At 47.9% G+C, this 25,719-nt stretch overlaps 1 protein-coding gene across 1 annotated transcript in view; it reads right to left on the bottom strand.

Moving 5' to 3' along the window:
* Positions 1 to 25,719, bottom strand: part of LOC129693752 (metastasis-associated protein MTA2-like) — a 60,455-nt gene that overhangs the window by 32,456 nt on the left and 2,280 nt on the right. The window contains exons 2-3 of the mRNA XM_055630523.1: positions 11,105 to 11,172; positions 8,880 to 8,980 (exon numbers count right to left, since the gene is read on the bottom strand). Of these exons, the coding sequence (XP_055486498.1) occupies positions 8,880 to 8,980; positions 11,105 to 11,172 (169 nt within the window). The remainder of the gene's footprint in view (positions 1 to 8,879; positions 8,981 to 11,104; positions 11,173 to 25,719) is intronic.

Consider the following 25,719-nt stretch of genomic DNA (forward strand, 5'->3'; position numbering starts at 1 on the left):
AGTGGCTTTGTTGGAACAAGAGCTCCTTGCACCTGGAAAAGCACAGCACTAATTCGAGATAGTCAGCACGGCATTATGTAGGGGAGAGCAAGCCACAGAAACCTGATTGGTGAGGGAAGGCCAGTGGATGTTGTAAACATGGGCATGTATAGAGCTTTTGATAAGGTCCACCACAGTAAGCTGATCCAGAAGATCAAGGTAAACGACAATAGACAATAGGTGCAGGAGTAGGCCATTCAGCCCTTTGAGCCAGCACTGCCATTCAATGTGATCATGGCTGATCATCCATGTCGACTTGGTAGATTGGATCCAAAATCTGCCCAGCCACAGAGGACAGAGGGAGAAGTGTTATTCTGACTGAAGGTCTGTGACGCGTCGTTCCATATACATTGCTGTTCAAAGGGATCTTGGGGTGCAAGTCCATAGACCCGTGAAAGTGTCAACGCAAGCACACAAGGTGGTAAAGAAGACATATGGGATACATATGTTTAAGAAGAAACTGCAGATGCTGGAAAATCGAAGGTTGACAAAAATGCTGGAGAAACTCAGTGGGTGAGGCAGCATCTACGGAGCGAAGGAAAAAGGCAAGAAAAGAAGACCAAGGGTCTGAACCCGAAACATTGCCTTTTTCCTTCGCTCCGTTGATGCTGCCTCACCCGCTGAGTTTCTCCAGCATTTTTGTCTACCATATGGCATACATATGTCTTCTGTTGGATAGACACAAAAAGCTGGAGTAACTCAGTGGGTCAGACAGCATCTCTGGAGAAAAGGAATAGGTGACATTTTAGGGCGAGACTCTTCTTCAGACTGAGAGTCAGGGGAAAGGGAAATTAGAGATACAAACGGTGATGTAGAGAGATATAGAACAAATGAATTAAAGCGATGCAAATAAGTAACGATGATAAAGGAAACAGGCTCTTGTTAGCAGTTTGATCGGTGAGAACAAGTACAGACAAGACTACTTTGAAGCTGGTAGGACTTGGATGGGGTTGGGATGGAGAGGGAGGGAATGCAAGGGTTACTTGGTTAGAAAAATCTATATTCATACCAAGTTCAAGTTCAAATTTATTTGAGCAGTAAGCTGCCCCAATTAAATATGAGATGCTGTTCCTTCAATTTGCATTTGGCGTCACTCTGACAATGGGGGAGGCCCAGGGCAGAAAGGTCAGTGTGGGAATGGGAGGGGGAGTTAAAGTGTTTGGCAACCGGGAGATCAGGTAGGTCCAGGCGGACTGAGTGAAGTTGTTCAGCGAAACGATTTCCCAGTCTATGTTTGGTCTCGCCGATGTATAAGAGTCCAGACGATGTATAAGAGCTATCGCTGCTATTCATCATTTGGATATTGAGTATAAAAGACGACAAGTTGTGCTATATAAATCACTGGCGAGGCCATGTTAGGAATATTACGTGCAGTTTGGGTTGTCGCATCACAGGAAGGATGTGGAGGCTTGGGAGAGGAATCAGAAGCTCTTCACCAGGATGTTGCTTGGATGAGAGAATACTAGCAAAAAGGAAAAGTTGGACAAACTTGGATTGCTTTCTTTAGAGCATCAGAGGCTACGGGGTGATCTGATAAAAGTTTATACAATGATGATGGGCATAAATAAATAAATAGTCTTTTCCCTGGGTGGAAATGTTAAATTTTAAAATGAGAGGAAGAAAGGCATTTTTAAAATAAACACTGAGCTTCTACGGGAAGTGGTAAAATCAGATATAATAGCAATATTTAAGGGAGATTTAGACAGGCACATGCATAGGCAGTGAATGGAAAGATATCGACCATGTGCAGGCAAATGGGTTAAGTTTAACTTGGAATTGTGGTTAACACAAACATTGTGGGCAAAAGGACATGATCCTGTGCTGTGCTATGTCCTCTGTCATACCATGGAAACCCACCATTAAGGATGAAAAAAGATAAAACACAAAAAGCTGGAGTAACTCAGTGTGTCAGAGAGCATTTCTGAAGAAAATAGATGATGTTTCGGGTCGAGACCCTTCTTCAGGTGAAGGAGGGTCTGAAGAAGAGTCTCAACCCGAAACGTCACCTATTCCTTTTCTCCAGAGATACACACAAAATGTTGGAGAAACTCAGCAGGACAGGCAGCATCTTTAGATAGAAGGAATGGGTGACGTTTCGTGTCGAGAAAACATTCTTGAACCGAAAGGTCACCCATTCCAGAATTTTGTGTCAATCTTCGGTTTAAACCAGCATTTGCAGTTCCTTCCTACACCTTTTCTCCAGACATGCTGTCTGACCCACTGAGTTACACCAGCTTGTTGTCTCTTTTTCGGTTTAAACCTGCATCTGCATTTTCTTCCTGCACAGCAAGGATGAAAAAGCCAATAATGTAGTGCGGGACCTTACAGCCTGACCACATCCAGACAAGGCAATGTTTACAATGCCAGTGTTTAACATGGAAATTTACATTTAAATAGAATTAAATGTCTTTACTAGAAGGCAGTGAGAATCTTTGCACTGAAGCTGACAATGGTCTCTGGCTATTGTGAGTCAGTGAATTCTTCATAACACATCACAAAACCCAGAGGAGCAGGAGAAAATTGAGAGCAAGTCCCAGCTTGTGTTACACCAGATCATCAAACAATTAAAAACACATCAACAATTATATATGGGGGGTTGGTAATGCACAGAGAGCTGGTTAACAGAGAGAGAAAGCAAACAGCAGGAATACACAGGCCACTCTCAGGATAGACAAGAAGAGGCAGATGTTGGTTTATAAAAAGAGACAAAGTGCTGGAGCAACTGACCAGGTCAGTCTGAAGAAGGTACATAAAAATGCTGGAGAAACTCAGCGGGTGTAGAAGCATCTATGGAGCGAAGGAAATAGGTAACGTTTCGGGCCGAAACCCTTCTTCAGTCTGAAGAAGGGTCCCAACCCAAAACACCACCTATCCATGCTCTCCACAGATGCTGCCTGGCCAGCTGAGTTATGCCAGCATTCTGCGGCTTCTATCCCAGGCTAACTGGTACCGACCGGGTTACCAGAGGGCTCCAGCCCTTGCTATTCTCAACCTGCATCAACCACCCAACTAAAATGCCCAAATGTCACATGGCCAAATTTACTGCTGATGCAAAATTAGATGGGCTTCTGAGAAGTATGGAGGGATAGAGACAAAGCAACCTTGTGGATATGACCACAGCTGGTGGATTATCCTATGAAAGATGTGGGGATGTCACAATGGTACATAACACACAAAAGCAGAGCTTTCTTTCAAACCAATAAAAGGTAAAATTTGGGAACTGTTGATGTTCAAATTAGGACCTGGGCATCTGCTTCCACAAGTCACTGAAAGCTGTAACAAGCAATTGGATAGGCAAAATGATATGTGTAGGAAGGAACTGCAGATGCTGGTTTAAACCGAAGATACACACAAAATGCTGGAGTAATTCAGCCGGACGGGCTGAAGGAATGGGTGAGGTTTCTTGTCTGGTATGTTGGCAGTTATTACATGGATTTCAATAGATGATTGCAGATGTCTTCCTCTTGTATGCAGGGCTTGATGAGACCATAGAGGGTGGATTTGGTTATCTTATCTTAAAAAATGATATTCTTGTCTTAGGAATGCACCAAGGATTCACTGGACTGGATTGTTGTTTGTTTCCTGTGCTATTCACATCTCAGAATAGACAAAGTCGCTAGGAAAAAAAAGCACAAAGTGCTGAATAACTCAGCGGGTCAGGCAGCATCGTTGGAAGACGTGGATAGGTGATGTTTCGGGTCAGTGCCCCTTCTTTAGAGTCGGAAGAAGGATCCCAACCCGACACTTTATCTATCCATCTCTACCCGGAATGCTGTCTGACCCGCTGAGATACTCCAGCACTGTTTCTTTTGTAAACCAGCATCTGCAGTTCCTTGCGTCTGTCTTCTCTCGAGTTCAGCATGACAACTCTCATCAAAACGTGCAATATTCTTACACGGTTCAACAAAGTGGAAGCAGCGAGTCCAGAGTAAGGAGTCAGCGATTAGAGCTAAGTGAGCAGGAATCGTTTCACTCAGAAGTTCTCTGTGCTGAAAGACTGGAGGCTCTGCCATCAAATTAATTCAAACTAAAGATCAGTAGATTTCTAGGCATTTAAAGAATAAAGGGATATGGGGATGCACAGGAAAATGAAGCCAAGATTCAGAAGATGAGCCACGGTCTTAAATGTTTAGTTTAGTGATAGAGGGGGAAACAGGCCCTTCGGCCCACCGAGTCAGTGTCAACCATCGATCACCCCGTACACTGGTACACTACACACCTGGGACAATTAACCTACAAAGCTGCACCTCTTTAGAGTGTAGGAGGAAACCGGAGCACCTGGAGAAAATCCATGCGGTCACGGTGTACAAACTCCACACAGGTAGCACCCATAGACAGAATCGAACCCGGATCTCTGGCACTGTAAGGCAGCAACTCTACCGCTGTGCCTCCCAATAAAAAACAGAACAGACCTGAAGGACTAGTTGACCTTTTGTTCTCATACAATACTGTCTGTATTCAAGCCATTGTTATGTTTAGAAGATGATTCTTTAAACATTGATGCCAACTCCATACACTGGGAAACAATTTGGAGTGATTGAGAAAGATGGATGAACATCTGTGCAGATATCATCCTGACATCAGTCTGAAGAAGGGTCTCGACCCGAAATGTCACCCATTCATTCTCTCCAGAGATGCTGCCCGTCTCACTGAGTTACTCTAGCATTTTGTGTCCACCTTTGGTGCAGATATATATCATCACGGGTTCAGTGGACCCGAGACATGAATGGTTTTGCTATCTGTAGCCGCCTTCTGATCCGTTCGGCATTTCCAACGTTCTGTGTTTGTTAGTCAGTAACAGACTTCTGGGGTGACGGGTATCGAGTGACAGCGCTCCAATCTAAACATTGGCCCTGTTCTCACATGCAAAAACCTGCGTCAATCTTGAAAAGAAAGTCGAATCAAAATGTTTCAGTGGATTGATAATCCTGAGATCCCCTTGCTCTTTAAAACCAGATACTTTTGCTGCTGGGGATTTACTGACGCCTATATTAAGCGGTTACTCAGGGCTGAGACAATTCTAGTCCACTACATTCATGAGTACACAAGACAACTGGAGCCGTGGGCCACTCAGGCCATCAAGCTTGCACTACCATTCAATATGATCATGGACAATCTATGCTGGCGACAAACCCTCTGTGCGACTTGCTCATAACACCAAGTAGAACAGTTTGATTTATCTGTACAATGGGGTGGGAGATTGCAACATTCCCTGTTTCAACGAATGCAATCATCCCGGCAAGCAGAATCAAATAAGATCAAATAGAACAAGTTGTCCTACAACTTTAGGCTGTGCACGCCATACGCAAGAAGAAGAAGATCAGTACAATGTGAGTGGCCATTGTTCAGTATGAATCACACTACCTTGTCAGAAATCATGGCAATACAAGACCTTTATCAAATCCATAGATAGGCCCATAGACACGTACTCACACTTTAATCAGACACACAAACCTTCACCTGTCTGACCTCCTCTACAGCTCAGCCTTTGGCGCATATGGTCCAGTCGCAGCCTCACAGTGCCAGAAACCCGAGCTTGATCCTGAACTTGGCTGCTGCGTGGAGTTTGTACCTTCTCCCTATGACCATTTGGGTTTCCTCCCAAATACCAAAGACGTGCGGGTTTGTAGGTTAATTGGCCATCTGTAAATTGCCCCTAGTGGGAAGTGGATGCCAAAGTGAGATAACAGAACTCGTGTGAACGGGTGATTAATGGTCGTTGCAGACTCGGTGGGCCGAAGGGCCAGTTTTCACGCTGTCTCTTTCCATCATTCAGAATGCCAACCAACAGAACTTTCAGACATCCCGCCACACTTATACAGTGCCTTGTTGTTAATGGTTGATTAAAAAAGGTGAGTCAAAGGATTGGTCACACGAATGTAAGCCCCTGAAGCATTTTGGCAACTGAATAAAGATCATATCCAAGCAAAATATAGTCGGAAGAAAGTGCAAATTAAATGAAATGGCTTTGTAGAAGCACAACTTCTACTGAGTAAAATGTTGAGATTTCCAAACGGTCATATATAGAAAAAAACAATGTATTTTTAAATGATAGTTTCACTATGCTGATGTCAGCTTGTTGGAGGGTCTCGACCCAAAACGGCGCCCATTTCTTTTCTCCAGAGATGCTGCCTCTCCCGTTGAGTTACTCGAGCATTTTGTGTCCACCTATCCATGCTCAAGTTGGGTAGAGGTTGGGTTTTAGAGCAGAACTCCAGGAAATGCAGCTGAGAATCTGCCATCCCCACAACCGAGTGAAGGGTAAACAAACAACATCTTTAAAGGCAGTGGTGTGGAATGTCCCATCCAAAGAATCAATACAGCAAGGGAAGAATCTGGGTTTTAACGAAAGGAGTGCAAGCTGGAAGTTGGCGTATAAAAATCCATCAGGCAGCTCTGGTATATAAAATCTTTCAAGCTGTTTGAGAAGCACTTAATTGTCTGCTCTTGAATAATAGGAACAGCAGTGGCAGTTCTGGTGCAACAGGTTCAAGAGGCTGAATGGCCTCCTCCTGTTCCCATACAATAGGCTCGAGGAGCTAAACAATTGTCTGTTCCTGAGTGCCAAAGTCGCCTTCTGTTTAAAGAGTTTAAAAAGATATTGATTGGGCGAGTGTTTGTCACTTCCAACCAACTCCGCAGCTTTTCACACATTGCTTTAAATCCCCTTTTAAAATGCTCAACAAGATTCCTGCAAAGCCTGGAGTCTCATGTTATTGTTTTCCCTCCTTGTTGTGGACTTTCCCCATTAGGACACGATTTCCCCGTCAACGTTTTTGTACTATCTCAAACACCTCAATTAGATCACTCTGGTCTGCGGTACTCAAGGGACGACACACTCCTCTGGTCCTGCTACCATTCTAATTCTCAACACTGCACTCACTTGAGCTAACACAGCTCTCCCAAAGTACAGGACCAGAATTGCAGGAAAGATAGTAAGCAAGACTGCTGGGAGAACACTCCTGGGTCACACGAAACAAGCACTGGCATAATGCATTATTCATCTTAATAGACTGCAGGTTAAAGCAAACATCAGCTGTGAAATCCTTGTAGGCTTAAATAAATCCTTTTGTTTGGCGATGGCTGTGGAACACTAATACTTCAGACACATCATGGAACATAGAACAGTACAGGAACAGGCCCTTTGGCCCACAATATCTGTGCTACATCATGCCAGGTTATACTATTCCCTCCTGCCTGCAAGTGATCTATACACTCCATTCCCTGCATCTATCCAAAAGCCTCGTAAACACCCCTGTATCTGCCTCCACCACCGTCCCTGGCAGCTCGCTCCAGACATCCACCACGGTGCAAAAATAACTCGTTTGGCACATCTCCGCTATAGCCCGGGACATACCCAGTCAGATCCTGTGGACATGCTCATCAGACCAGGCACTACCTCCTACTTGATCCCAACAGAAAAGTATACTCTGCACGTCCTCTGTGTCCTTTGCCTTGGTGAATACAGATGCAAAGTACTCCTTTAGTACCTCGCCTACATTCTATGACTCCAAACAAATTCCCTCTTTTATCCTCGAGTACTCCGACCCTCTCTCTGATTATCCTCTTGCTTTTAGTATATGTGTATGATTTATTTGGATTTTCCAAAATCTGATTTGCCAAAGACATTCCATGGCCACTTCAAGCCTTTTTCATTCCCTGCTTGAGTTTTTTTCCCTCTCAAATTTACAACTTCTCTCATCATCCACGGTTCTCTAACCTTGCCATCCTTGTCCCTCCTCCTTGCTGCAACATGGCAGCCCTGAACTCTGATCAGCTGGTCTTTAAACAACCCCCACATGTCAGATAGGGACTTACATGTTCCCAATTCACTCTCCTCAGCATCTGCCGAATAATGGCCTACTTTGCCCTCCAAGAACCAGACTTCATCATTATCTTAAAAGGCGAGCTGCTCCCAAAAAGGTGAGATGCTTTCCCACTGGAAGGCCAGTCACTTGGCCAGGCTCATTTCAAAATACAAGGTCCGGTCTGGTTCCCCCCCTGTAGTCGGACTGCCCAACTGTCGAGCGGGTAAGATCATCTCTGACCCCCTTCACCCAGGCCACAAACTCTTTGAAGCACTTCCCTCTGGAAGGCGACTCCGGACCGCCACAGCCAGACATAAAAACAGCTCTACTCAATAACCAAAAGTCTGTAGCCTCCTTTTGCTCTAGTATTTGATTTCATTTACATGTTTAAAATAATGTTTTATTATTAATGTTTAATGTTTTATGTGTCATTCTTAATTGTTACTGTATGTCATGTTGTTACATGCGAGCGGAGCGCCAAGACAAATTCCTTGTATGTGAACATACTTGGCCAATAAACGTATTCATTCATTCACGTAGTGTTTCAGGAACCCCTCTTGGATGTAGGCAAGAAATTCTGCCGCATCTAAGCTTCTTGTACTAAGGATGTCCTCTCGGAAGACAATCCGCCCACTCATCTACTCCCCTATTGGGTGGCAAAGTAAAATCCCACCAGAGTGATTGCACCTTTCTTATTTTTGACCCTACCACGTTGCCTCAGTGGATGAACCCTCCAGTGTGTCATCTGAGTGCAGCTGTGATATTCTCTCCGATTAGTACTGTGACTCCTTCATCTCTTTTCTCTCCCTCTCTATCATGCCTGAAACATGGAAACCCTTGAACTGCCTGTCCTTTTCCACACATAACTCATACCGAATGCCAGAGAATTGGTTACAACGCTGCTAAATATAAACTTTGGCTCTGGCCTGATGATGTACAAGCTTTTTTACAACACATTTTCTGCTGGACTTGTATGTCCGATCGTTCCCACACCACTTCAGCCAGCCAGCCTGGATATAAACCACAAGCTACTCACGTGCATGGTTGTCTGCCAGTCCATTGAGGTTGCTGGAAATGTCCCGTCTCCGGAACAGACACACAACCTTGGCTTCTACGTTCCCGCTGCCGGTCTGCTTAAAACAAAAAACACATCCAGATTGAACACTGGCAATTCACAGCATCCAACTCAGGCACTCAACTCGATCACCTCCACTTTGGAAAAGTTGCCACTTTTGAGTCCTACTCCAAAGCACATCATTTAGGCCGACACACTCTGCAGAGGGGGCAGCGCTGAAGAAGTGACATGTTGAAAACATAGCAATGCATATCATCGGAAACGGGCCCTTCAGCCCACAAAATCCATGCTGAACATAATACGAATGTACTCGCTAGAGTTTAGAAGATTGAGGGGGTATCTTATAGAAACTTACAAAATTCTTAAGGGGTTGGACAGGCTAGATGCAGGAAGATTGTTCCCGATGTTGGGGAAGTCCAGAACAAGGGGTCACACAGTTTAAGGATAAGGGGGAAATCTTTTAGGACCGAGATGAGGAAAACATTTTTCACACAGAGAGTGGTGAATCTCTGGAACTCTCTGCCACAGAAGGTAGTTGAGGCCACAGTTCATTGGCTATATTTAAGAGGGAGTTAGATGTGGCCCTTGTGGCTAAAGGGATCAGGGGGTATGGAGAGAAGAAGGCAGGTACAGGATACTGAGTTGGATGATCAGCCATGATCATATTGAATGGCGGTGCAGGCTCGAAGGGCCGAATGGCCTACTCCTGCACCTATTTTCTATGTAGCTAAACTAATCTCATCTGCCTGCATATGATCCATTCCCTGCATATCCATGTGCCTATCTAAAAGCCTCTTAGACGCCACTATCGCATCTGCTTCCACCACCACCCCTGGTAGTGCGATTCAGGCATCTACAACTCTTTAAAAAAAAAACTTGTCCTGCACATCTCCTTTAAACTTTGCCCCTCCCACCTTAATCTTGAACATTTCCACCCTGGATAAAAAAAAAGGTTCTGCCTGTTTACCTAATGTATGCCTCTAATAATTGTATATTGCTCTATCACGACCCCCCCCCCCCCCCAGAGAAACCAATCCAAGATTTTGCAACCTCTCCTTACAGCTAATACCCTGAAATCCAGTAGCAGGACTCGTAATTATCTTTTGAGTCGTAGACACAAAAAGCTGGAGTAACTCAGAGGGACAGGCGGTGTCCCTGGAGAGAAGGAATGAGTGAAGTTTCGGGTCGAGACCTTTCTTCAGACGTTTTGAGTCACTGCTTCACGCCCTCCACAGATGCTGCCTGACCCGCTGAGTTACTCCAGCACAAGATTCCAGCACCTGCAGTCCCTTGTGTCGCTGTTGCTGGTGAAATGACGGAGGGATAATATTGATTGCAGCGTATCGGGGGAACTCCCGCACTTTTCCAAGAAAAGCCAGATGAATGTTTATTTTTTGAGGAAGAATGACGGTGATGTGGGTTTAACTTCTCATGCAATGAGCTAGTATATTGAATACCTCATAACAACTATTCAACAACTGCAAAGTCTTTCGTAATTGGTGAAGATAGAAGAGATAGATGATTGACCATTTCACATGCCCCTTACTGAGCAACATAGACAACAGGTGCAGGAGTAGAGGCCATTCGGCCCTTCGAGCCTACACCACCATTCAATATGATCATGGCTGATCATCCAATTCAGTATCCTGTACCTGCCTTCTCTCCATACTCCCTGATCCCTTTAGCCACAAGGGCCACCTCTAACTCCCTCTTAAATATAGCCAATGAACTGGCCTCAACTACCTTCTGTGGCAGAGAATACCAGAGATTCACCACTCTTTGCGTGAAAAATGTTTTTCCTCATCTCGGTCCTAAAAGATTTCCCCCTTATCCTTAAACTGTGACCCCTTATTCTGGACTTCCCCAACATCGGGAACAATCTTCCTGCATCTAGCAACATTGCATGTGTTGGTATAAGACTTGGAGTAGATAGGGCAGGGCCAAGTTTTAATGTCAGTTATGATGTCCCCCCATGAGAGGCAAATAGTGCCTGCTATTTGCTGGCAAGGGAATTAATTTTAGCTGGTTCCTAGGCGACACTGGGAATAGATTGTTTGCCAGCCATCACCTGCTAAACGATGCAGGAAAGGATGGAGTGACAAAAAAATTAATCAGCCACTACAAGTTGGATGAGCATCTATGAAATAAATCACTATGTCCCCAAAATTTGTAAAACATGTACCTTATTTAGTTCCTCTATCCTGCGGATGAGGTATGGATTACTTGAGGAGTTTTCAAAGTAAACATAATCTGAAAAAGAACGCAGATGACAAAGGTTAGAAAACACACACACTTCAGAGACCAACAAATGTTTGAAGAAGGGCCCTGCCCCAAAATGTCATCTGTCCATTTCCCACCACAAATGCAGATTGAAAGTCAACCCTCTTTCTTGGGGAAGCCGAGGCCAGAGAATGTGCCGTTACTGTTGCTTCATGTGGGTCAGATAAATGAACAAAGGCCAGCAATCATATCAGGGGCATCTACTCTGTCGCCCACATCATATCACCCCAAAATGGCATTCCATTATTTACATTTTGTGAGGAAGGCAATAGTCACTTGATTTGACATCATTTCCAGTAGATTATGTCCTTGAAGCAAAGCATTATATAAAGACACATAAAACTGATTAGGCAAACACAGGCAGAGCCTCACATGCTCCTTGATTACTGAAATCTACACCCCTACCTTGCTCACTGCCACATTCTCCCCTTTCTCTTGCTGGTTGCCCAGACCAGCTGCCTCCTGCTTCAGAGCCGAACAGCTCCGTGAAGTCTGAAGAAGGGTCCTGGCCCGAAACGTCATCTGCCCATACCCTCCACAGTTGCTGCTTGACCCGCTCAGTTCATAAAGTCATGCAGCACAGAAACAGGCCCTTCAGCCCAACTCTCCCATGCTGACCGAGGACGCCCCATATATGCTTGTGCCATTTGCCTGCATTTGGCCTGTAACCCTCTAGACATTTCCTATACGTTCACCATGTCCAAGTGTCTTTTAAATGCTGTTATTGCACCTGCCTCAACTACCTCCTCTGGTAGCTTGTTCCATATACCCTCGATGTGGAAAAGCTGTCTATCAGGTTCCTATTTAATCCTACCCCCACCCCCCCCATCTTAAACCCATGTCCTTAATTTCCCTAATTTGTGTAAAAGATTGTGCATTCACCCCTCATGATTTTATACATCTCTACAAGATTGCCCGTCATCCTCCAGAGCTCCAAGGAATAAAGTCCTAGCCTGCCTAACCTTCCCCCATAGCTCAGGCCCTCGAGTCCTGGCAACATCCTGGTAAATACTCGCTGCTCTCTTTCAATCTTAATGACATCCTCTGTAGCAGGGTAATCAAACCTGAACACAATATTCCTAATGCGGCCTCACCAACGTGTTGTACAACTATTACATCAGCAATCCTCCAGCACGTTGGGGTTGTGCAAAATATCAAATATTCCTGACAGGAACCGTCTGATCTCTCCCAAATCCTGGAGCTGTTATTTATCCCTCAGACAACATCACTAAGAATCAGATTATCTGATTATTACCTTATTATATTTGCAACAACTTCAAAAGACTTAACTGAATGTACTTTGAAACCTTGATGTCATGATGCAACACATAATCAGTCTTAGTGATGTTAGTTCAGGGACAAAGATAGCTTCAAGGACACATGCAAATCTCCCCGGCACCCTCATGGTGGCCATGCGTTCTTCCATTTCCAGAGACAGAGAACTTATGGGCCTGTCACACTTAGGCGACTGCCAGGGACTAGTTTTAATGGAATGCACCTATGACACCTAGCGACAACCTACATCAGCCTATGACAGCAAGAATTGTCACCACTGTCGCCGAAAAATTTTCAACATTCGCCCAAAAAATCACCTAAGTGGGACAGGCCCATTAGACTAACACATGTGAATGGCCGAGCCTCCGAATACATGTGAATGGCCAAGCCTCCAGCAGCCTGCACTTTAGCTGTGATGCCCTCTCCAACAATGCTGTGCTCTTATTACTGGCACTTGAAGTTTCAGTATGATACACTTCCTGGACCATGCCAGTGATCAGGGGGAGATTTGTCCACTAAATCACAACTAACAAAACTTGCATCATAAATTAAGAACAGAATGCTGGAAGAATTCAGCAGGTCAAGCAGAAGATGCAAGCCAACATTTTGGGTTGAGACCCTGCTTCAGGACTGAGGGAGATTGCCGGTACATAGCAGGACAAGGAGCGTGCGATAGAGACTGGTGGGTGGTTGGGTGGTTAATGGAGTCAGATAGAGACGGGGGGGGGGGGGGGGGGGGGGGGGGGGGGGGACGTGCGAGGAACAAAAGAAGAAAACAAGGTGGAGGCACAAGGAACTGCAGATGTTGGAATCACGAGCGACACGCAAAGTGCTGGAATAACTGGGTCAGGGAATGGACATACGATGTTTCATGCCGGGACTCTTCTTCAGACTATAGACAAAAAAACATGGTGGCAGGTGAGCATCTGTGGGGTTTTTTGCCTCCACGGATGTTGCTTGAATTGCTGAGTTCTTCCAGTATTATATTTTCATTCTAGGTTCCTGCATCTGCACTCTTTGGTCTTGCATAATAATAAGACATTGAATGAGTAGGAGAAACAGCACTCCAAGTGACGCCGTGCCCCATTGTAGCACTTTGTTTCACCTGGATGCTGAACTGTGGCTGGCTGGGGAAGTGGCAGTGCAGTGGACCTGTGCAGATGCAAAGGAATTAATGACAACCGGACAGCTTTCCTGAGCTGCCTCCAGCAAGTATGCAATGCATGAGGAGGACACCACACCCATCATAGTTTACCAAGTCAGAAAACTACGATGACATGGGGAAAACATTTTTCAACAGTGACTCAGTAAGAGGGTTAGTGACCACTCCTGCATTCAATCTCTGTATCCTCAGGTGCACGTCAGGTTTGTTGGGTGGCTATCACTCAGTGTGTACACTCTGCATACAGTCCTGTGTACACAAACAAGGACAAACCAGGTGGAAGCAATGGAAGGAGTGGTTGCACTTCCCTGGAGCCATGACTTCAGTGTTCCTCATAACGTTCTGATGATTAGGAACTGCGCCACAAACTCCTACAAACGCCAATGCGATCACCAGATCACACACCTTTTCAGCACGTTGTTGGGAGGATGAATACTAACTCAAGGACACTGGGAGAACTCCTCCATTTTTAGAACAAGAAGCAGAAGCCACTTTGACTCGTTGAACATACTTCGAGTGGTAGAGCTGTACTGCATGGGAGCAGGCCCGCCAGCCTACCTTGTGCATGCCAATCAAGTCAGCACACTGGGCTGGTCCCATTTGTCTGCATCTGACCCATTGCTCTTGAAACCTTTTCTATACAAGTCAGTCTTTGAAAAGTCAGAATTGCACCTGCTTTTAAACCTTCCTCCGGCAGCTCATTCCAGATACGGACCATCCCGATTGAAAAAGGTGCCCCTGAAGTCCCTCTTAAATCTCTCTCCTCTCACCTTAACCCATGTCCTCCAGTTTTTGATTTCACTATCCTGGGAAAAATACTAAATCCCTGTCCCACTGTACGAGTTCATTCAAAGAGTTCTCCCGAGTTTGCCCTGATTCGAACTCGGAGATTTACGGTAATGGCCGCTCGTCGGTACTCGGGGCTCTCGTAGACATTTTTCAACATGTTGAAAAATCTTCGCGAGTCTTTCCGAGCTTACCGCGTTTCTCGAGTACCCGCCATTAGCTTTACAAGCCGCTAAGAGACGTCCCCGAGCTCCGACATACCCGCTACGCTTATTCTACATGCTTACCACGAGTTCGATTTTTTTAAACTCGGGAGAGCACTTTAATGAACTCGTACATTGGGACAGGGCCATGATTGTTCACTTCATCCACGCCCCTCATGATCTTGTACACCTCAATAAGGTCACCCCTTAGCCTTCTATGCTCCAAAGGAAAACGTTTCAGCTTATCCAAGCCTATCTATGCTGCCTCACATCGCCAGAGACCCGGGTTCGATCCTGACTACCGGTGCTGTCTGTACAGAGTTTGTACGCTCTCCCCGTGATCTGTGTGGATTTTCTCTAGGCTCTCCGGTTTCCAAACTACAAAGATGCACAGGTTTGTAGGTTAATTGGCTTGGCATAATTGTAAATTGTCCCTAATGTGTGTTGGATAGGTGTTAACTGTGCAGCGATCGCTGGTCGGCGCGGACTTAGTGGACCAAAGGGCATGTTTCAGCGCTGAACTAAACTAAACCTCTCCCTATGTCCATCCTGCAAGTCAAGGTAAAATCTTTGTGAATCTCTTTTGCACCCTTTCCAACTTAATGACATTCTGTTCCACGTATGACTCCACCCTCAACACAATGACGTTCTTCTCCACCCTTCAGTAAGATTACAGCTGACCTTCTACCTCAATACTACACTCCTGAGCCGATACCATCTCTCTCAAGTTGCTTCGTAGTGGCCGCGAGACTTCATTACCACTCGAGAGCCCAAATAGGGCCTAGGCCTTTTATTGCACCTGGTCGGCAGTATTTTCTGAATGATCATCAGCCTTAATTCTGTCCCCGTGTCTAGCACGGGGTGTCGGGACGAGTAACAAATCTTCTGACTCAGGCACCATCCACTGAGAAAACAGCAAGTGGCAAATGGCCCGAGGGAGAATAAATCAAGGAGTTGGCAGTAATTTATTAAGCAGAATCTTAAAATTAAAGACGTGGGGAAACTATTGGGACGAGACAAAAAACTGCACTGTGGTTTATGAGATGGACAGCAGGACCATCCAATTATTTGGTTACGCGCAAAGCACAAAGTCTTACAGACGGCATTCTGAACCAACCTTCCCATTAATGGTCAGACTGAACCACCCAGTCTTTGTCACGGTGTAGGGAGGAACGGCAGATGCTGGTTTACACCGAAGATAGACACTGAATGCTGGAGTAACTCAGCGGGACAGGCGGCATCGCTGGAGAGAAGGAATGGGCAACGTATCAGGTCGCGACCCTTCTCCAGTCTGAAACGATTCCTTCTCTCCAGATTCTGCCTGTCCCGCTGAGTTACGCCAGCATTTTGTGTCACTGTTCGACCAGGCAAACTCTGTGCGTATCACTGCATGTTCCATTCCCCTTTCATCCTCAGCCACCCACCTACTCACATTCTAGTCTCTCTCAGCACAATTCATCCAGTTACATAAAAACGATTTGCCGGAGAATAATTTCCTATTTATTAACGATACAATACCAGCAAGAAACAGTTACTGTTGGTATCTGACCTTGGCTGTTGATATGATGCAGCTTAGCTGACAGTTGAAAGAGACTTCCAATTGTTAATTGAGACCCACAGAGCTGTACCTGGGCATGGCTGTAAAGGTACAGGCAAGCTCACAAAGAGTCCGGACCCAAAATGTCACCTATGCATTGCGTCCACAGATGCAGCCTGACTCCAGCAATATGTTTTACATAGGTTCCTGCATCTGAAATTCCTTTGGTCACCATTAACCCCTCTCACCACTAACTACCTGGATCACAAATTACTTGTTAGCAACGCCACAATATCATCTCGCGCAAATACCCAACTTGCTGAAAGGTAGACAAAAGAGACCGTATAAAAGGGTTTGTCCGAACACTCCCCCCCCCGGGTTAATACCACCCCCCCCCTCTTTAATGGTTCAGGGAAGGAAGCGTGGCAGCCCAGAAACAATCCCAGATCAGACAATTAAATTGACTCTTAAATGCCCAGGCAAGTCACGCAGTTCGGAGCAATTAAAGATGGCCAATAAACGGCAGTGACGACCAGATCCCAAAATGAATAAATAAAAATTCTCTTGGGCCAAAGAACGATTGGAAAGATAAGCTGGGAAAGTACTGGGCCTACTATTGTGTGGGGGAGGTTGGGTCGGGGCAGGGTGACAGAGAAATCTGGGTAGATACGGACATGGGTTATCTGATCGTGTTCAATGTGGAAGAACAGCCTCACATTCAGTGAGCTTACAACCCCAGCTGCACGAACATCCAACTCTCCAATTTCAAGCACTCCCATCCACCTCCTTTTGAAGGAACTCCAGATGCTGGTTTAAACCATAGAAACAAAAAGCTAGACCCGACCCGACCCGAAACGTCAACCATTCCTTTCCTCCAGAGATACTGCCAGTCCCACTGAGTTACTCCAGCTTTTTGTGTCTATCACTTCCTTATCTACCCAGCTTCACCCACCCTCCTTCCCCATCACCCACCCCTTCTATACCATGTTCCCCATTTCTCACCTCCTCCCATATACCCACCATCATCACTCCCAGGTTCTCCATTTCACTCCCTGCCTTCCTTTCGTATGGGATCCCACCATCTGCACCCCTTTGTTTTTGCCACTGATCACCCCCAGCCTTTGTGACGGTGAAGGGTATTACAATCGGGTGACATGCTACAGGGCAAGGGTAAGGGAGGGGGAGAGGTAGGAAGAGCAAGGTGGACAGTTGTGGCACACCCGCAGCAGTTCAGTAGACCACGGCCACACACCATCCAGGCGCACACATGGATGACCTGGAATCTGCCAGAGGGACGATAGCGAGTCAGGAGGTTCAGGAGGGAAAGGGAATGAAAGAAGAATAGCGGAAATGTTATTTCATGAGATCTTGTACAGAACAAAGGCAACTCAGTGTGTGGGCCTCCCTTCAACAACAATCGAGAGCCAACATCTGGCTGGATACTAGAGACACAGCCACCACACTCTCCTAGTAACAGGTGCCCCGGCACAACCAGATGCACGTCCTGGTCCTGCACTAGCTCCAGGCTACCATTAGCCCTTGAAAATAAGGAGGCCCGAATGGTGCAGAGAAATAAACAAGGCAACCATTTCACTCACAGAGGAACAATCACAGGAAGCCCTCTTTCCATCCCCATCCCCATCCCGCCCGCCCAACTCTGCCATACAGTTACCTAATTAGATTGGTCACACGACAGTTAATTGCCCAAACACATACACCCACAACATCTGTTCCAGTTACCGCCACAAGTACTACCTGAGTCAAAGTTCTCACAACTTGTTGAGTGGTTACCTCCCAGCCTTAGAATGATTTCCTCCACTCTAAGGTGGTGACTCATGATTCCAACACCTATTCTTATCCACGACCATTTGAAAATTCCAGTAAAGAAGGATCAAGTAGAAAACTGGGGGTGTTGTTTCAGTCAGGGTTGTTCCAGAACCAACCACCACTCCAGTCAGGGGAAATTTAGAGAGGAAACCTCAGCAAACTTTTACACAACACTCAACAGGTTAGGCCTCATCTCCGGGCAATGGATTTTAGGAAGAAAGTGAAAGGATTGGAGAGGGAGCAGAAGATTTTCTGGAATATTCCAAGACTTCACATAATGTGCAGCTCCACGGAACACAAGCTTTGGTGGAGAATATTGTAATGTGCCGAGTCATTGTCGTTGGGAACGAGCTGTCTGAAAGCTGATTCAACTGGAACTTTCAAAACGGAATCGACTATATACTCAAGCTGTAAACCAAGCAAACCCATTCTCTGAAGGACGGGCGATGATCATTTGTACACAATTTGCAGGGAACCCTTGCATAAACTAGGTGGGATTGGGAAGTGGATGCACAGGCTTTAAGGGGATATAAACAAACTGAGTGAATAGAGTCAGAGACGTATGGAAATAGGCCCTTTGGCCCAACTTGTCCATACCAATCAACATGCCCCATCTTCGCTCTTCCCACCTGCCACAATTGGCTCACGTCCCCCTAGATCTTCCCTGTCCATGTACCTGTCCAAATGTGTTATTGTCCTGCCTCAATTATCTCCTCTAGCAGCTCGTTCCAGAAACCCACTAACTACACTCTGTGTGGAAAACGTAGCTCCTCATGTTCTTAATAAAAGTTTCCTTCACACCTTAAACCTTGGTCCTACGGTTTTTGATTCCCGTACCCTTGGTAAAAGATTCTGTGCAGACACCCTACCCCCTCATAATCTTGTACAGCTCTTGTACCCCTCAGCCTCCTATATAAGGAACGAGCAAGAACATGGCAGATGCAATATAATGTGTCGGGAGGAGAACAGAGAATGGGGAAAGATGAAAATGTAGTTATCCACTTTAGTGCACAAAACAGAAGTTTTTTTTAAAATGGCAAATAATTGCTTGATGTTACAATTTAAAGAGCGAGGTGTCCCTGCAGGTACATTAAGTAGCTCAGGCAAATGGTATGTTGGTCTTCATAACAACTGAATATACGAGGAACAATGACTTTAATACAATCATACGAGCGAGAATGCACCAATATTGCCCCACCCTCTCTGAATCTTAAAAGTAACTTGGTTTCTCACTTTTCCAGTTCTGACCTGAAAGGCGACCTGCTGTTTCTCTTTCCCCAAATGCTGCCTGACCTGCTGAATGTTTCCGCCATTCTCTGTCATTCCCAGAGCACCATGTACAGTATCGCTCTTCTTATTCCAAACAAAGAAATATTCTTGTCATAAACCACGTGCAGCAAAGTCTCGCTAGAAAAGTTTCAGGGACGATAGTTTTGTCACATGATGAGCGATTGAGACTAGGACCTTATTCCCTAGAGGTTTAAGGGCGGCAGCCCTTGTTGCTTGCTGCTTTACATCGCCAGAGACCCAGGTTCGATCCTGACTGCGGGTCCTGCCTGTACGGAGTTTGTACGTTCTCCTGTGACAGCGTGGGTTTTCTCCAGGTGCTCGGGTTTCCTTCCACACTCCAAAGACGTACAGGTTTGTAGGTTAATTCACTTGGGTAAAAATTGTAATTTGTCCCTAACGTGTAGGATGGTGTTAGTGAATGGGGGTGATCACTGGTCGGCGTGGACTAGGTGGGCAGACGGGCCTATTTCCACGCTGTATCTCTCAAGTCTAAAAATCAAATTGAAAGTTATAAAATTCTTGAGAAGGGATGCAGAGTCACTTTTGTTAAATAGCCATACGTCTTCCCCAGGAACCCCCATGAAACAGAGGCACATCTTCAGCAAACTGTTGTAGGGCATTGCATTAAGAAGCTTACTTCTGCAGAGGGGGTTTCCCATTAGATGTCAGCACAAAAGCCAGGCTGAATTCCCCCATGGTTCCAACACTGAGGGAATGTTGTACGTTTGAAGGGACAGCACCGAGAGAGTGCCGTATTTATCTTTCACTGAACGCTGCATCTTGCCCAGTGGCTGGATTTTAAACAATCTTCTGCCGTGTTAGAAGAACAACAAGTTTGTTCTCCCAGGTGAATGGGCCTAACATCATCCTCAATATATACATAGCGAGCTTCCACAGTGAGAAACGCAATCAAGCGTTTTGGTGGTCGACAATACAACTATGACTAATATTTTTTAACTTTCTAGTAGTTTAAATAGCTTGAAATCATGTGAGGCACTCCCCTGTCATAGGCAGGGACCTGACCTGTCCATAAGATTAGACAAGGTTTCCATAATGACAAAAAGCAGTTTTACTATTTAGAAAGCACATCAAATACCTAAGGAAATGGGCAGACAATATGTTGGGATTCTTTATTAAAGAAATGCCCAGGACCCGAAACATGGTCTGTCCCTTTCCATCCACAGATGCTGCCTGACGTTGAGATCCCCCAGCATTCTGCTTTTAGTTCAAGGGCCTAGCACCTGCAGTTTGTTTGGTCAACATAAAGCATTTGTGCGTACTACTTAGTGTGTGAGTGGAACATACTGTCAAAGCCAGGCAGAACCTGGGGTTTTCTGTGGGATTGGCATATGATAGACCAGACGCAGGCATTCCGCAATCAGCTCCGGAATGATCAGACTGTGGAATGGTAGCTTCTGGTCATTCTGTCCTGCTTCAGGAAGGACGGGATTAACATGGTGCAGGAGCCAGAAATCCTGGGTGGATGGTTCCCTGTTCTGATGTCAGGAGAGGTGACCTTTGAGCCAGAGCCATTCCCTCTTCTCCCAATTCTCACTGTTGAGCAGTCCTGAACACATGCTTGCTGGCCAGTTAAGCCACGCTGCCTTTTAAAATTCTCACCCGTACGTCTGAACCTTTCCAAGTTTCTCTTCCAGCCCCATACAACTTCCAAAATCTCATGCCTACCCTCGTTCTGCTCTTGTACATGTCCAAATTTATTTTGTTTTTGCCAAGAGGGGACCCCCCCCCTTCAGGTATTTTGTTTGAACTATTGTCTTTATCCCTCTCTGCCTTTCTCACTTTCTCCCATCCCCACTTGAAACACTCATTAAAATCCCAGGTCTTCACACGTGCCTTCAGTCAATTGTCCTGGTCTATGCCTCTAAAGCAAACGACATTCCATTTAAACTTCATACAATGTACTTCTTTTTTAGACACAAAATGCTGGAGCAGGACAGGCAGCATCTCTGGACGTCATCCATTCCTTCTCTACAGAGATGCTGCCTGTCCCGCTGAGTTACTCCAGCATTTTGTGTCTATCTTTGGTGTAAACCAGCGTCTGTAGTTCCTTCCTACACACTTTTTTAGTTAAGTTAGTTTATTGGCACGTGGATGATCAGCCATGATCACATTGAATGGTGGTGCTGGCTCGAGGGGCCGAATGGCCTACTCCTGCACCTATTGTCTATTGTGTACCAAGGTACAGTGAAAAACTTTTTTGTTGTGTACTATCCAACCAGCGGAAAGACTATACATGATTACAATCAAGCTGTCCACAGTGTACGTTTCTGGTGTACATTTCTGTACCTTTAATTTAGTTAAAGTGCTCGATAAGAATCGCAGAGTCAATGAATACAAGGAGGTATCTGTAGAACTGAAAACCCTTAAAAGGAGCACAGCATAAAACAAAAGGTTGTCACAAAGAGCTGGAGCAACTCAGCGAGACAGGCAGCATCTCTGGAGAGAAGGAATGGGTGATGTTTCGGGTCGATACACTTCTTCAGAATGGGTGACCTGAAACATCACCCACTCCTTCTCTCCAGAGATGCTGCCTGTCATGCTGAGTTACTCCAGCATTTTGTGTCTACTTTGATTTAAACCAGCATGTGCAGTTCTTTCCTACACATAAAATAAAAAATATTTGACAAGAAATGTTTTAAATGCCAAGCGTCCCTGCTTTCAAGGGTCGAAGCTGGACAGCCACACTGAAGCCACGTGGCTTTACAGATCTACTTGGCCTCCAGAGGGGAATTTTCAAGTGCTATAGGCTTTGGTGTTTTTGACCCACCTGCCAGGAAACAAGGCAATTATGTGTGAAGGCTCGGGCCTAAACTCCCCCCCTACCCATCCCCACTCACGCTACTATCAGAACACTTGAAGCAATAGTTAAAGAGGAGAGAGAATCACAGCATTTCTTGACCAACAACAATTAATGAATCCGAACTCTGGCAGAGACGATTTCTTGACAGCCAAAATCGTCACGTTAAGGGAGATCTATTACATCAATCACGTGGCTGACAAACTGCAACGATACATGCCTGTGACCTGCAGATCCCCGTCACTGATCAACATTCCTCCATTTCCTGGTTTACTTCATGGGCAAGCTAGCCATTAGTTCAGCCCTCTGTGATCCTGGGGTATGGAGGATCTCACAGGTCATACATGATGGGTGCAAATTAGGCCTTTCGGCCCATCAAATCTACTCCGCCATTCAATCATGGCTGATCAATCTCTCCCTCCTAACCCCATTCTCCTGCCTTCTCCCCATAACCCCCGACACCCGTATGTCTTGCTTCTGTGCCTCGCACATTGCACAAACGCAGGCAGGGTCACACCTAGCTTGCTAAAGCCACATCCAGGGCGCACAACATTTTACTCGGATTGTAAAAACCGCTGGCCCCTCAAAGCAGGAAGGATCCCACTGTGGGAGAGTGAATCATTCCCCATCAATCGGACACTTAAATGTCTCATGACTTCCCCTCTTTTGCCATGTCTCTTCATCCCCCGCAAGTAGCAAAATAATGTTCCAAAGGCTTTTTGAGATAACATCTGCTGTCAGCAATTCTACCATTGCGTCAGCCATATTACTAGATGTTCACTCATTACACCCTCAAACATTCGTCCCAATTTCCAACCTTGCCAAAGACAGAGCTGGACAGGTATGCAGATTGCCCAGATCACCATTATTACTCATGCACACCCCTGCCAACCACTGTGCAAGCAAGACACTTCAAACCCAATGTGCTCAAACTCCACAGATGCCAGCAATGTCTCAGTCAGGGGACAAAACACACAAAGCCACTGTCCAATTCCGTCACCAGGGATCCAACATCGTACGGCAACACCCCCTCCCCCCCCCCACAACGTCTGACCACCCCAACCCATCCGCCCGCCCGGAGCCAAACACTCCCGTCCACCCGAAGCAGCCCAACTAGCAGTTTCTCCATCCTCCCTCCCTACCACAGATTGACTCCACATCCGCCTGGCGTGAAAAATGTCCAAACCTCAGCCTCTCCCCCAGCCCCCCAAAATGGCGGGGCCCGTCCACAGATACTCCCAACCCAAATAAAAGCCCAAATCGTCTGCTACACTCCGCCTGAGCCCCTCCTCATCTTCCCATCCCATCTCAGCACTCCCGCACAAAACTTCAGTTGCATCCCCCTGCCAGAGGCCCCACCCACAAATTCTTCAGCCTTCACCAGCCAAACCCTCCTGCCCCTGCCACCCCTGCCTGACCCCCCCAAGTGGACTTTACGCACATTTGCTGCCAACCATACTCTTCTCCACCCACTGACGCTCTTCCCCATCTGACCCTCCCCCACCCCCCTCCTGCCACTCAACAACCCCAAAGGGAGCCCCGCTCATTCCTCCCCGGATCAAAGACCCCTCTCCCTTCTAATCGCAAGAACTAAGCACTCCTCTTGCCCCCCTCATCCAAACATAGCACCCCCTAATTTTTCCCCAAGAACCACCCCTATCCACCCTTACAGGGCCAAAACCTCCCCCTCCCCAGGACCAAACCCCCTCCTCCTCAAAGACTAAATTATATCCATCTCCCTCCCTTCCAAAACCCCCTCGAGGTTCAAACCTCCTCTCCTCCCTTCCCCCATGGGACCAAACCCACTCTCACCTCCCAGGATAGAACTTCCTCATCCTTCATGTCCAAACCCACTCTCTTATCCCCTCCCCCTGGACCAACCCTCTCTTCTCTCCCCTGGGGCCAAGCCCTTTCCCCCTCCCCCCCCCCCCCCCTTCAATTCCCCTCGGGTCAGAAACCCCTCTCCTTCCCCTCCCGGTGCCGAACTCCCTTCTCCCCTTCGTGGGACAACCCTCCCACCACCCCCCCCCCCCCCAATCACAGAACAAGCCCCCTCTCCCCCCTTCTGGAACTGAACTCACCCCCCACCGCGACTCAACACCCCTCTCCTCCCACCCCCCCCCCCCCTCCCCACTGAGAATCCCCATCCTGAGCCCAACCCTCTCTTCGCTCTCCTTCCCCTCCTAGAACTCCCCCCTTCGCCACCCGGGACTAAACCCCCTTCCTCCCATCCATCCAACCATCCATCCCAGGACCAAATCCCTTCTCACTCACCCCCCCCCCCCTCCCAGAACCCCCTCTCCTGGCCCCATTCCTCATCCCATCCCCCCCCACCTGGGACCAAGCCCCCTCCTGAGACCAACCTCATTTACCCCCCTCCCTGGGCAGACTCTCCCCCCCCCACAGGTTCCCCTCCACTTTCCCCCCTCACAGCCCACCCTCCACCCCACCCCCCCTCCCCTTCCCCACTTTTCCCCCCCCTCCCTTCCCCTCCCCCCCCCCTCCATTTTCCGCAGCCCTTCCTCTCCCCCCCCCCCCCCCCTCCTCCCTCCCTCCCCCCACTTTCCCCCCCCTCAGCCCCTTCCCCCCCCCCCCCCCCTTTTCCATTCTCCTCCTCTCAGCACCTCTCCTCCTGAACCGCCCCCCCCCCCCCTACCTCTACTCCCCCCCGGGCAGACTCCCCTCCTCCACCCCCCCCCCTTCCTTCCCCTCCAGGGCCCCCGCCCCCCCCCCCCCCCCCCTGGCCGCCCCCCAGGGCCCCTCCTCACACCCTCCCAGGGCAGACTTTCACCACCCCCTCCTACCTCCCCTCCCCCCAGGGCAGACTCCCCTCCTCCACCCCCCCCCCCCCTTCCTCCACCCCCCAGGGCAGACTCTCCCCCCCCCCCCCCCTCCTCCCCCCCATGACTCCCCTCCTCCACCCCCCCCCCCCCCCCTTTCCTTCACCCCTCCCAGGGAAGACTCTCACCCCCCCTCCCCCTCTACTCCCCCCCAGGGCAGACTCCCCTCCTCCACCCCCCCCCCCCTTCCTTTACCCTCCCAGGGCAGACTCTCACCCCCCCCCCACCTCTACTCCCCCCCAGGGCAGACTCCCCTCCTCCACCCCCCCCCTTCCCTTCACACCCTCCCTCCTCACCTCCCCCCCTCTACTCCCCCCCAGGCAGACTCCCCTCCTCCCCCCCCCCCCCCCTACCAGGGCAACCCCCTTCCTCTCCTTCACCACCCCCAGGGCACTCTTCCCCCCCCCCCCACCTCTTCCCCCCCCCAGGGCAGACTCCCCCCCACCCAACAGACTCTCACCCACCCCTCCCACCTCTACTCCCCCCCAGGGCAGACTCCCCTCCTCCACCCCCCCCCCCCTTCCTTCACCCTCCCAGGGCCCCCCCCCAGGGGCAGACTCTCACCCCCCCTCCCCCCCCCCCTCCACCCCCCCCTCCTTCCCCCCCCCCACCCCCCCCTCCCCCTTTCCCCCCCCCTCAGACTCCCCCGTCCCCCCCCCCTTCCTCACCCATCCCCCACCTCGGACCACCCCCCCCCCCCCCCCCCCAGGCTGAAGAAAGGGTTTGGCCCCAAACGGTGCCCCCCCCCACCCCCCCCCCCCCCCGCCCCCTCACTCCCC

The sequence above is a fragment of the Leucoraja erinacea genome, unplaced genomic scaffold (genome assembly GCF_028641065.1).
Source record: "Leucoraja erinacea ecotype New England unplaced genomic scaffold, Leri_hhj_1 Leri_415S, whole genome shotgun sequence".
Lineage (NCBI taxonomy): Eukaryota > Metazoa > Chordata > Chondrichthyes > Rajiformes > Rajidae > Leucoraja > Leucoraja erinaceus.